At 41.7% G+C, this 14,302-nt stretch overlaps 1 protein-coding gene across 1 annotated transcript; it reads left to right on the forward strand.

Moving 5' to 3' along the window:
• The first annotated feature begins 10,697 nt into the window (after positions 1-10,697).
• LOC103292202 (60S ribosomal protein L32-like) lies at positions 10,698-11,111 on the forward strand. Its single transcript, XM_054715656.1, has one exon. It carries the CDS (start codon positions 10,713-10,715, stop codon positions 11,109-11,111), a length of 399 nt encoding a protein of 132 aa, XP_054571631.1. The 5' UTR covers positions 10,698-10,712.
• Positions 11,112-14,302: the final 3,191 nt, after the last annotated feature.

The following is a 14,302-nucleotide window of genomic DNA, read 5'->3' on the forward strand; positions in this document are numbered from 1 at the left end:
ACCTCCCCATCGTGTACCCTTTGCATTTGTTGGCCAAGCGTCTCTCTGATTCGCTTATTTTTCTCACTCCGCCCTTTTCATTCCGGTGGGATTTCGAATCACAGTACCCGCAGCCCCTGGCCAGTTCTCTTACTCCATTCTCTTGGCCACTGTGATGGATCCAAGGGCGAGTGCGTGGCAGAGAGACAACTGGAGACCTTCTCTGGTGAAACCAGGAGAGAGACTCCATCTCTCTCTTCTGGCGTCACTGAGCTCTGATCATGGGAGCCAGGAGCTGCGGGTGCCACGTCTGGAGGAAGCCCGTGGGCCCCCCGGAGGAATGAGAGAGCCGCCGAGGCAGCTGGAGAGCAAAGGGATCCCGACAACATAGTTGGAGTTCCTGAATCTGGCCACCTTAGAGGCCAGCGCCACCCTGTTTTGGAATGCTATGAAGTCTGAAAGGGAGAAGTCACGCAGAGCATCAAGTAGTGTGCCGAGCAAATGATGTTTTCTCCTGTCTTGATGATCCCGGGCTGTTTTCTTTTGTAGCGAAAACGTATTGCCATGTGTGTGTCATTAGATAATCCTCCCTGAAATGGGGTAAGTTCCTTCCTTCAGTCTACACGTGGAGATCTCCCTTAAACTCAGAAAAACCTTTTTTCTAAAAGATCTTTCATGCCCTGGCCGGCTATCTCAGTTGGTTAGAGCATCGTCCCAGTATGCCAAGGTTGCTGGTTTGATTCCCGGTCAGGGCACACACAAGGATCAACCAGTGAATGCATAAATAAGTGGAACAACAAATCTCTCTCTTTCTCTCTCTCTCTCTCTCTTCCTCTCACCAATAAATGAACATTAAAAAAATAAAACATATTTCATCATGTATTTCTTGGCTAGGAATGTCACGCACCTGTAATTTGTTGATCATTGTCCCCGTGTCAACGTTCTCATCATTCTCCTCCACATCTGAACACCAGTTCCTAGGGGCATGGACGTGGGTGATGCAGCATCAATGCCAAGAGCTGTTGACTCCTAGTTCTCTCAACCCTCCTGGGCCATACCATGCCCACGGGAGGACTCTAAGCCACGGGCTGCCACAAGCCCAGCCCCAAATGGGTTTCTGCCTTGTCCTTGTCCCACTGTCTTTCTAGTAGCAGGGATTTGCGCTACAGGATTTCTCAGTAACAGACTGCATGCAACGTCAGAGTGAGGAGCAACAGCTCTGCAGGATCCCAGAAAGCCCTGCTCCCTCAGCAGTGCCCTGGAGCTCGTGGGATATGCAGGCTCTCAGGCCCCGTCCTATATCAGGAGCATTTTCACAACATCCCCAGGGGCCCTGTGGCCCATTAAAGTTTGAGAAGCTCTGCTCCAGAGCACAGGATCAGTTTGAACCTTTTATTCATAATCCATTTTTTGGGGTCTTCTCACAAAGTCATTCTTTTCAGCAAAAACCTTCCCAAACTGACCAGACCAGATCATGTAATGCTCTGACACTTGAGTACTTACTTGATTTTCATGTGAATTTCCCCCGAATATAATGACCATAAAGTGGGGGTTCCATTGCGGGAGCACCTAGGACTCATGTGCAATTCACACTTTATAGAAACCTATGATGGGGACATAGAGATTCAGTATGCTATTTGGTCTACTTTTGTGTGTCTTTGAATGGAAAAGGTACATAAACCCAAATAAAACCCAAGTAAATACTATCTGTAATAGTGGATGCTGTCAGTTCTGACCTCTCGCCTGAGATTCATCCAGATTTATATCCAGTGATATTTTTCACCTTTTCACGCGTGAACACCTCACAGGCATCTGAGACCTAAAGAGCCTGAACCTGTGCTCCCGCTGGTCCCTTCCCAAATCACTCTTCTACCCATTTTTCCCATTGTGATTAATGCCAATATAATAGGCCAGGCGTCCTCAAACTACGGCCCGCGGGCCACATGCGGGTGTTTTTGCCGTTTTGTTTTTTTACTTCAAAATAAGATATGTGCAGTGTGCATAGGAATTTGTTCATACTTTTTTTTAAAACTATAGTCCGGCCCTCCAACGGTCTGAGGGACAGTGAACTGGCCCCCTGTTTAAAAAGTTTGAGGACCCCTGTAATAGGCCCTGTGTTCAAAGTGCACTCAGGAGTTGTTTCAGGCCATCCATTCTCCTATACCATCCAGTTCATACCCAAGTTCTGCCAGTGGTAGCCTCCAGAGCGTATCCTAACTCCCTTCTCTTCTCTGTCTGCAGTGTCAGCCACCACTACTGTCTAAATCGTCATCACCCTTCATACTGCCCTGGCCCCTCAGTGAGCTTTCCAATTCCCTCCTTACCCTGATTCAAGGACCAGACGACCTTTTAAGACATACATCAGCCGCCTACCTAGAAGCCTTCAGGGACTTCCCACTTCCCTTAGAATGAAATACTATCTCCTCACCCAGCCTTAGACAGCCCTGTGAGGTATGGCCATAGTGGCTCTCTGGTCACACCTTGCACCACAATCCTCACCTTCCTACATCAACCAGAGGCCCTGGTCCTCTTTCAGGCTCTGCTGCACATGCTTTTCAGCTGCAGGGCTACACACCCCTGTCCACTCTCTATATATCTCTTTTCTCCCACTCACCCTCTCTCTTTCCAGCTATCTATTCTTTACAGAGACCTTCCCTAATCACCCAATCAGAACTGGCTTCTCCTACATGGGCAATCCTTATTGAGCCAGTTTTCAGTTGAGGCAACCATCAAGATTTGCAATTATATGTTAACTAGAGGCCCAGTGCATGAAATTCGTGCACTCGCAGGGGTCTGTGCCCGGCCTGTGCCCTCTCGCAGTCTAGGAGCCCTCAGGGGATGTCTGACTGCCAGCTTAGGCCCGCTCCCAGCAGTCGGATATTCTTAGCATTCCTGCATTGAGCGTCTGCCCACTGGTGATCAGTGTGCATCATAGTGACTGGTTGTTCCACTGTTTAGTCGATTTGCATATTAGCCTTTTATTATATAGGATTTGTGTTTAAGGGTTTGACTGCCTCTCACACTCTGATAGATAATGCGCAAGCCTTTAGATCCAGCACCTAGCACAGTGACTGGCACATAGTAGGTGTTCATGAAGCCTGTGGTGAAGAACTGAATCTGTCCTTTTCACCTGCACTCCGGGAAAGCATCTCAAGGACACCTTTCACACCAACAGGTGAATTTTCTACGCCATCCTTTGTGCTTTACTGCCTATGGATTTTAATTCTGCTGCTGCCTTTCGAGTGTTCTTACAGTCTTTCTTTGAGTCAAGTACCTTTTACACTTTTGCTCTTTTTCTACCTATGATCTTTTGCTTCTCCTGCAATCTTTTGAAGATGCCTAATAATTTGACTTTTTCTTCTGGCTCTGAAAGCAAATAATTTTCCAGAAGTTTATTTCCTTTTCCCGAGTCTTCCATTTCTTTGATCACAGTCTTTGTAGATCCCAATTTGTTTTTTCTCTTAATTCATACACAAACAAGGAAAGACCCTTCCAGACTCAGTGTGTCAACAGAACACGTGCATTGCCTTTTGTCCCAACTTCTATCCATTTGGGTAGTAGTTTCACCCCCTTCATAAATCTGCATCTGGAAAGGAGGTGAGTTGTTGGGCACAACTTCCAGCCTACATTTTAGCTTCTAATGGGTTGTCTGTTATTGTACCTCTTTGTACTCTGGTGGTTATCACCCTCCTCTCGTTGTCTCCTCTGGTACTGGAAGCCAATGGCAGTGAAATAGCTCTTCCTATGTCTGCGGTCACAGTGAATGAGTAATGGGGAGGATATGCTTTACACCTCGGCCAGTCCGCCCTTACTTCCTGCCTAGTTGATGACTGTGGTCCTTTTTCAATGTAAAAAGACAATGGGTACACTTGCGGGCGGGCGGGGGCGGGGGCAGTCAGTGAGGACTGCTGGCGAGAAGGGGTGAAGGATGGGGGACTGCGAGGTTTCAAGAAAAGGGGGAAAACTCAGGAATAAAACTGCCTCCTCCTAGTAGAGCTTGAGATCAAGAGAGATGAATGCCCAGTCCTCAGGCTAGTAAAGGCCTGAATCTCTGAGTCAGGATTTGGTGGGTGGAGCAAAAGCAGTGTATCTTTTAAAAAATCTTTCTCTAGTTGCTTTCTTTCATGAGGAAAGCCTGAATATTACATAAGGTGAAGAAGTGCGGGTCTATTTTTCTCAAACTCCATTTGCCTTAAGATTATTTACAAGGCTGTTCACAATTTTATATTATGCTGCCTGTCAATCTCTCATTATTTTTAATGGGTTTTTATTCTTTTCCTGTAAGGTCATGGGATATTTTAGTGACAAGTTGCGAAGAGTTACACTAGAAGGCTGTAAGATCCAATTTTTCTCTTATCCTCTTTCAACAAAGAAATCTGCAGATCCACAGAATATTCATGAATGATTTTTTTTTTTTTTTTTTTTTTGCTTAACATCTGCTCCCATAGCTCTGTCAGTGAGGAATTCATCATTCTCAAAGCATTCCATATGCTTTTCCACTCTGCATTTACCCATGCAATTTCCCCTGGCACAAATCCTCTTCATTTTTTGGCCTCTAGCAACTCAAGAACAGGATGTTTCCATCCTCCTCTTGTTTTGAGCCTGAGGACACTGTGACTCCATGTTTGTGAGTAAAAACACCCTAATCAGAATCATGCCAGCATGGCTGAAATTTTATGAAGAACATATTTTCCTGAGCAAATTCAAATCAATTTAATTCCTTGGTACCAAGTTCCTCTATAATCCAGGTTAAATGTTTCTAGTATTTTTATTGGCTTTTATTTTATTGAAATTATTTTTGTTTGCTTTCGTTAATTTTTATTTTTCAATTACTTTCAGTATTATTTTGTATTAGCAGCAGGGGGCAGGGCTAGCTGCCGGCAGCCAGGGAAGATCGGCCCTGATTGGAGGCCAGGCTTTGGACACTACCTATGCATGAATTTCGTGCTCCAGGCCTCTAGTTGATTATATTTCCTATGTTGTACTTTACATCCATGTAACTATTCTTACTATTCTTGTGAAGGTATTAAGAATTACTGAAATGATTTTCATCTGGAAAATGTTTATTCATAAAAATATCACTATGAAAACTTGTTTTAAATTTTATCCAAATAAATTTTTAAAAATGATAACCTCTTATAAGTGAGTTTACTTTTATGGCCATTATGTGTACCAATTTCCTGTGGTGCAAATTTTGTGGGCCTACATTTTGTAAAGACATGATTCTTCAGATAATTTTGAATACACGGGGATTTTTTTTTTTAATACCCACCCAGGAACATTTTTTCCATTTCTTTTTTGGGAGAGTGAAAGGGAAGGAAAGAGAGGCGGGGGGAGAGAGAGAAAGAGAGAGAGAAATATCGATGTGAGAGATATATATCAACGCCTCCTGAACATTACCAGAGGCGGGGATCAAACCTGCAACTGAGGTACATGCCCTTGACTGGGAATCGAACCCATGACCCTTCAGTCCGAGGGCCGATGCTTCAAGTACTGAGCCAAACCGACCAGGGCTCTTCCGATAGTTTTGAGTCAATAACAAATGTAGCAGGTAGCGGTGGTGGCCCACCCATGCCCCATTGACACTCACTCTTCAGTATTCAAGAATGGTGGTTTTGGCTTCTGAATGCAAAAACCTGCAACTCCCGCCCCAACCTGGACTTTCAGACTGGTCACCCTGAAATGCTTGGAGCTAATGTGCCCATGATAGATGGCAGCTGGAGGATAAATACTTCCTCGTCCTCTGGTGGGATTACTCTGAGGTATGTTCTACACCTTCCCCCCCCCCCCCCAGTTGTCTGTGGAGAAGAGATTGAACCCATTCGCCCCCAGTAGAAAACTGCTTGATGATGTACCTTTACTGGCTCATCCCAGTTCCCCATTCCCTGCTGATGCTTTCTGGAATGACCTCTCAAATAACTTAAATTCTCAAAGGGCCTAAGTAGACACTTCTCCAAAGAGGACATGCAGATGGCCAATAGACATGAAAAAATAAATGCTCATCACTAATCTTCAGAGAGATGAAAATTAAAACTATAGCCTGGCTGGTGTGGCTCAGTGGTTGAGCGTCAATCCATGAACCAGGAGGTCACAGTTTGATTCCTGGTCGGGGCATATGCCGGGTTTTGGGCTTGATCCCCAGTAGGGGGTGTATAGGAGGCAGCTGATCAATGGATCAATCATTGATGTTTCTCTCTCACTCTCCCCCCCCTTCCTCTCTGGAATCAATTTTTTTTAAAAAGGTGAAAAGATTAGCCAAAGAACATATATGCCTAGCCCATGGACAACAGTGTGAAGGCTAGGGGAGGGGAGGGATGAGGGCTGAGTAGGTGGGCAAAACAGAAGGGGGGATGGGAGGCATCAGTAATAACGTGAGCAATAAATAAAAAATAAATAAATATAAGTAGAAAATTACACTTTCATTCTCATTTTGGAGTCAACTTCCAGGGAGCCCAAGACTACAGGTTTAATTGTATAAAGTTTTTGCCACTGTCAGTTTTACTGTTGTTTTTATAAAGTCTAAATTTTCCATGGTCTGTATTTTACATAAATTTTTTAATGAGCTAAAATGGGTCTCCACCTATTTTTTTCATTCATAAAAAATTTTACTAGGTGCTGTTTTATGTTGATTATTTCCACCAGTGCTAGAATCCACTTGAATGGAAGACAGATAGATTGGATCTGTGTGCATGCCTGGGTCAGAACCTCCTGCGCTTTTTTGCACATCCTTTCTTGAGAACCCTTTTCTAGAGCGAAATCCTGCTTAATGTCCATGACCAAGTAGAAATGCCAATGCTTCCATGAACCTTTTCCTGATTGTCATCAATGGTAATTGTAACTTTCAGAGCTCCCGTAGCACCCTGCTTTTTCCTTTATCTCTTGCCTTCTTTATTTTTATTTCTTGCCTTCAGTGATTTTTAGTTACTTATGATTCCTCATTAGATTGAGAGCAGATGGGTCTTTTTTTTTTTCACTCCCAGCTAACTTCACTCCCACTAGTACACAAGGCAGGTATTCAATAAAAGTTTGAACGCGAGTTTCCATTAGAGAAACCTCTCATACCCTAGGTCTAAGGAGAATGCTGTTAACTTTTGAATAGGGATTCTTTTGACCTTGTAATGTATACCATACCTTTCTCAGTATCTTTATCAGCTGCGCCTATCTCTTAAATATATGTGATTCTTAATCATTTTGCTCCATCAGAATAATTCCCATCCCTTTGTTTTCTCTAAATTGTTTCATTCACTTTCTACATTTAATGAAATTTATATGATTTTAAAAAATTGACCCAATATTAAAGGTACTTAGTTTGGGATAGTATGGTCAAGTGTGGCTCATATAGTTGATGAGGAATCCTTCCAAATCCATAATAAAACACTAAAATATCACTGAAAATGCATAAATGACACGAACAGGAATTCATAGAGCATACTGGCAAAGAGACATGAAAAATTACTCAACGTTCACTAAAATCAAACAAATAAAAATGAAAATACAACTTTGGATAGGGTGTGGTGACAAATTAGACTCACTGCTGATGTGGGTCTAATATTATACAACTTTCCTGAAGCTTAAACTAGCAGTATTTGTCATGGACTTTAATATAAATGAACTACTTTAAAAATGTAGTTATGCCCACAGTAGGACTATGTTTAATTATGATGTAGCCATATTATGGAACACTAAGCAATTATTCAAGATATTATTTTCAGCCCTGGCTGGTGTGGCTCTTGGTTGGGTGTTATCCTGTGCACTGAGAGGTTGCCAGTTCAGTTGTGGGCTTGATTATCGGTTGTTTAGGTGCATGTGGGAGGCAACCAATTGCTGTGTCTCTCACATCAATGTTTCTTTCTCTCCCTCCCTCCTTTCCACTCTCTCTAAAAACCAATGGGAAAAATATCCTCAAATGAGGATTAACATAAAAAATCAATAAAAATACTTTTTTAAAGTGAATATAATCAATTCACTTTTATATTTTTTCAAAAAAATGACTTGTGAAATACAGGATACAAAACTATAATTATTCTGCTCTCCATAACACTCAGAGACAGTTTTCTATTTAGTCCTTATTTTTCTGGGTATGGATCACATTTTCCTATTTCCTTGCTTGTCTCCTAATTTATTTATTTTTTTGGAAACTTGACATTTTTGATACTATATTGTAGCAAGTCTAGATTCTGTGTGGTTTTTGCTATTTTTGGGTGTGGTATGCTTGTTTAGTGATTTTCCTGGAGGAATTCTGTGCAGTTTATTCTCCACTCACTTCCCCTCTCCCCCACCCTAGTGGATGGCCACTGATATCTCTGATCAGCTTTTTTTTTTTTTTAATTCCAAGGCAACAACTGAGTCAGCATAGCTTAGTGGTCAGAAGTTACACATAACACCTTGAAGCAGTAAGGCTTCCTTCTGCCCTTTCCTGATAAATCTGTGTGACCTGGGGAATGAATTCAAAGTTCAGTTTCCAAGTCTATTCCTGATATTATGTGTTTGCAAGGCCTCACATCCAGCCAGAGGCAAGTACCTTACTATGGCCCTCTTAGCTCTTACGTTTCCCCTTAGGTGCACACAGCCTTGTCCATGAGCACATACTTCTGGACCCCCAGGGGTAAAGTAGGCTATCTCATTCCCAAGATCTCCTATTAAATTTCTGGCTGGTCTGCCAATATATTACTAAAACACAATCACTCTTTTTTTAAATACCCTTGACCAGAATAGAACCTGGGAACCTTCAGTCCGCAGGCTGACATTCTATCCACTGAGCCAATCCAGCTAGGGCCACAATCACTATTGATGCCTCACGCTAGCTGCAATGTCACCATAGTGACATATGGGATTCTCCACACTCCACTCCAAATAAAGATAGATCCCTGCAATGGCCCTGGAAGAACTTCCGTGCCATAGAGCAAGGGGAAGGAGTGTTCGGATGGGAATAGCCCCAGGCAAAAATCAGAGATGCCCATGGTTCTTATTGAGGTACTAGAGGCCCAGTGCACAAATTCGTGCAAGGGTGGGGTCCCTCAGCCTGGCCGGGGATCAGGGCCAATGGGGGCTGGCCAGCCAGAGAAGGACTGCAGGAGGTTGGCCGGCCAGGGAGGGACCACAGGGAGGGCTCCAGAGCATGTCTGGCCCTCTCGCCCAGTCCCGCTCAGCTGGACCCCAGCAGCAAGCTAACCTACTGGTGGGAGCGCCTTCCCCCTGGTGGTCAGTGTGCATCATAGCAACTGGTCGAGCAGTCAACCGGTCAACCGATTGGTCCGACACTTAGCATATTACTTTTATTATATAGGATAGTACATTTTCATGAATAAATGCTTCTCAATTTGTATGCCTATGGTCAATTTTCAGTTTATATATTTTTATAAGTTTGCTCAGTTTTATCATTGGTTTTTAGGGAGAGGATTTGCTGGAAGTCGTGGCCATTTTGCAAGTCCTGCTCCTTAAACTATACAAGTTGTACAAATAATTGTATAAATTCATCCGACTCCTAAGATGAGAAGGTGGTACCTTTCCTTGGTCTGTGAAAACCCCAGGGTAATGTCAACTTGGCTAAATGTTGACTTCAGTCTGGAAACTAACTGGCCCTATAGGAGGCAGTCCTATTTTGTAGACGAGAGTATCTGAATGAGTGGTCCTTCTTTTCTTTTACTTATTCCTTAGCCTGGCTTTTTCAAGAACATTCATGGGTCATATACACTGAGTGGGTAGATTATTATGATCTCTGAACACATAATAATCTGGCCACCACTCAGTTTCTGTGTGTGTGTGTGTGTGTGTGTGTGTGTGTGTGTGTGTGTGTATTAGAGGCCTGGTGCATGAATTTGTGCATGGGTGGGGTCCGGCCAGCCTCGTGGGGGGGTGGGCGGGGGGGGACATGGACGGTTGGCCGGCCTGCCTGCTGGTTGAACTCCTGGTCGAGGGGACAATTTGCATATTAGCCTTTTATTATATAGGATATACACTGAGTGGCCTGATTATTATGCGTTCAGAGATCATAATAATCTGGCCACTCAGTGTATATTCAATGTCAAAAAGAGCTCAGTGGTCAAATGTTTGGTTTACACTGAGCTAAACAACATCAAAATAAGTTAACATCAGGATTTCTCAGAGACTTTAATATGCTGTTTGTTGAGATTCTCTAAGAAAAATAAATTTTATGTAGTGTTTAAGATTATTGTGACCACTGAACATGTTTTTCTGTCACAGAGCATTCCATGGGATTAATGATTTGCTTTTGGTCTATTTCACTTGAAATTTTCAGCCTGGTTCAGAAATACTGAGATGTTGAGGGAAGAAGTATCCGTTGACAATTGGGATAGCTATATGCATCAACCTTCCAGACGGGGGAGCAGTGGCAGTGAAAATGAACAGAGGGAGTTCCTCAGGGAGGTCAATGTTGGCAGGCAATCAAGCTCTCTAATACAGCTGCCCCTCCTCACCAGAAGCATTTCATTGGTGACCTTCCAAGTTTCTGGGTTCTATTTTTATTAAGGAGGATTTGCCATGTGCCAGACGGAAAATCAAGATAAAAAGACACAGTATCTGCCCTCAAAGAGTACAGTGAAAGGTGGGATAGACAAATCAAGTGTCAGAGGAGGTGGGGGTCTAAGTATCCACAAGGTACTATGGTAAGATCAAGGGCATAATTAATCTGGCCCAAAGGTTTAAGGAAGACTTGATTAAGTCTCTTCCTCAGCATTGCCTATGAAGGCAGCAGCCATCTCCTACTTGGCACCATGGCTGCCCTCAGACCACTCATGAAACCCAAGACAGTAAAGAAGGCCAAGAAGTTCATCCGGCACCAGTCAATCCGATACGTCAAAATTAAGCGGAACTGGTGGAAACCCAGAGGCACTGACAATAGGGTGCGCAGAAGATTCAAGGGCCAGATCTTGATGCCCAACAATGGCTATGGGAGCAACAAGAAAACAAAGCACATGCTGCCCAGTGGCTTTCAGAAGTTTCTGGTCCACAACAGTTTGGAGTGCTGCTTGATGTGCAACAAATCTTACTGTGCTGAGATTGCTCACAACGTCTCCCCAAAGAACCACAAAGCCATTGTGGAAAGAGCAGCCCAGCTGGCCATCAGAGTCACCAATCCCAACGCCAGGCTGCGTAGTGAAGAAAATGAATAGATTGTACACACATTGTATTTGTATTAATAAAATAATAAAATTCTGCCCCCCCCCCAAAAAAAAACAACAAAAAAAAACGACTTGACAGAGGCTACAATGCCCAGGCTGGTTCTTGAAGGCCAAGAAAGGCTTAGCCAGGAAAGGAAGATGGGAAGGGCATGTACAAAGGCAGAAAGGCTAGAGAAGATGTGGTGTATTCAGAGAACTCCAAGGAGCTTCCATCGCTAGAATATGGGATAAAAGAGACTGAATAGGTACAAAGCGAGTAAAACAGGAAGGACCTTTTGGGGCAGGCTAGAAAGTTTGGATGTTATTCTCAAGATTAATGGAGCTTATTAAAGGCAGTTGAATCCCAGGATCTGATTTATGTTTTGAAAGCTCCCTTTGGCAACAGTGGAGAAAATGAAATGTGGAGGTAGATCAGAAAGAAAGCCCCCAGAGGTCAGCAAGAATGACAAGGACCTGAATAAGGGAAGTATGAATGGAGAGGAGATGGCAAGTAAGGGCTTAAACTGATAGGACTGGATGAACCAAGATGTTGAGGTGAAGGGGAAAGAGGCATTAGTACACAATTGCCAGGTTTTCAACTTGAATAGTCCCAGGCAATGGTAGAACCACATCATAATACAGGAAATACAGGACAAGGGGCAGGGGTTTTGGAAGGAGACAATGTACTCAGGTTTACACTTGTTCAGTTTGAAATTTCAATGAAACATGTGGGAAATGTTCGATGGTTGGAACTCTGAGTTGAGAAATAAAGATTTGGCAGGTAGCAGAATAAAAGTTGTAGGTGAAAAGGTAATGGGGGGATAAAGACAAATACGTAATACCTTAATCAATAAAAAAATTTTAATTAAAAAAATAAAATGAAAAAGCAAGTCAGAATAAACTGCATAATAATAAAAAAAAATTTGTAGGTGAAGCCACAGGTGTGGATAAGACTGGACAAGGAGTAGACAGAGAAGGAAGCAGAGACAAAACCCCTAGGGAACTAATATTAATATCTCCCCTCTTCCAGATGCTTATAGCATCTGTCTGGAACTCATATGGAATTTGTCACATGCTGCAATAAACATTTAGAACTCCGTGCCTATTGTGTAAAAAACGTGTCATGCTAGAAATGAGGGTACAAAGAGGAATAAAGAAGGTCCTTTCTTCCAAAGAGACTATGATCTAGGTGTGGAGAATGAATTATACTCAGCTATTATGCAAAGTGAAATAAGAACTATAAATGTATTGAGTGTAGAAGAAGCAATTAATTCAATGGGAGAGAACAGGTTGCAAGAGGGGAGGAAAGCATTTGAGTTGGGCTTTGAAAAAGAAGTGTATTTTGGAAGCAGGGAAAGGGAAAGCAAGCAAGTAATTTGAGACTGGAAATTCACACACAAAGATCACAACATAATGGAGTGTATGTAGGAAGTGACAGAGGGGGAGACTGAAGAGGTAGCTTGAGGATCCAGGGAATCCCCCTGGGAGTCCATTTTAAAGGAGGCACACGCTGGCCTATGTAAATCCAAGTGCTTGTGATATAGCAGATTCATTCCTGCCTATTTCCTATTTTTAGAAATGCCTTTATAAGAACAATGAATCAAAAATGCTAAAGGAAACCTATAAATTACCAAACTAAGGCTTGAGGCTTGCAAATGCTTTCTCTCAATTCTGTATTTCCACTCTACAAAACTCTGTGTTAGTGGAACTTTAATTACTTGGCTTCATTATAAAATTTCCATCGTATGTAAGTGTAAATAATTCACTCTAATGCTCTCATTTGAATCTGTGGCTGAAAGCATCAGTACAGATCACATTTTTGTGGCACTTCCTTGGCACGTTGAAGGAAAACAAAATGGAAATGCTAATCAAGTCATGAGTGACTCTGACAGTGATGGATTAAAGATAGTAAATAATAAGAGATAAAGAAGTATGTTTTAAAGATGAAAAATATTTTATTTAAACTTTTCTTCATAAACACTTTTAACATTTTTTTTTCAATTTAAAAACAGAATGGATAGCATAAACATGTTTGAATAGATTATATTCACGGCTTGGGAAAAATTACCTGACAAAAATGTAAAGGCTTTCAAAACAGGTATAAAAGGCAAACCTTATTCTAAGATTTTTTAATCTGTCCTAGGATTATTTGACTGTTGGCCCAAAATGTACCTAAAGGTCAAAATATTTTTCTAATAGACAAAGTACGCCCAAGAGGTACAGGGCATATACAAGTTAGGTAGAAAATAACCTCTCCAACCACCTCACAGAAACATTCCTTCAGAAAGCAAACTCCTAATCCTTATTGGTATACTGATGAACAAAATTTTTTAACGCAGTTGTTCCCAAAGATGTAAAACGAAAATCCAAGAATATCAGGGGGAACAAACCAAGCTGATGACATTCTCTTTAGTGTTACTCGTGTAATATTGAAGTTATACTGATATGCTGAAAGGATCGGACTTCCATGAGTTTACTTATTCCGTTCTATGTCTACCGAGTATTTGACTTTATAAACTCTCAACAAACTAATTTTCCAGGACTTCTGTTTTTAAGATAAATCTCTTTTTAGAAGATATTTATTCCCAAACCAACTCTAATCTAATCGAACAAATGTATGATCCCTAAAAATGTTCAGAGTACAAAAAAAAAAATCAAAAAATGTATAATAGGCAAACAAAAAAATGGCACTAGCAGTTTTACTGCTATATAGCCCTCAATTATATCTAATTTCACTATTATCTATGTTGTGTTTCACTTCAATCTAAAACTTTAAATTATGTATTCTCAAAAGAGCTAGCCTTTTTTGAGAGATAGCTTATAAACTGAAATAACAATTTATATTATAAACTGAAATGTTATGACCTACAACCACATATACATATATAAAAATAGTCCCACTGAACGTTTGACATGTTTAGATTATGCAGCTCAAATAATTTGTTATAAAATATTTTAAAGCTTAGTTTCTTGTAATTAAGACAAAACTCTCCATTTTTACTTCTCCCCATACAAATGTGTGTCCTTTACTATGACTCGAGCAGGCTTCCCAGAATGAGGTGTCCAAAGGTGCTGCTTTAGAAAAGATAAGTGAAGGGCTCAGTCAATATTTCACAAATTATAGTAACACTCACACAGAGCAGAGTAATGAGGACACAGAGAAAGCTGTCTCAAAAGCTAATAATTCTATTAATTAAGCTTTG

This window comes from Eptesicus fuscus, chromosome 1 (genome assembly GCF_027574615.1).
Source record: "Eptesicus fuscus isolate TK198812 chromosome 1, DD_ASM_mEF_20220401, whole genome shotgun sequence".
NCBI classification, from domain to species: Eukaryota; Metazoa; Chordata; class Mammalia; order Chiroptera; family Vespertilionidae; genus Eptesicus; species Eptesicus fuscus.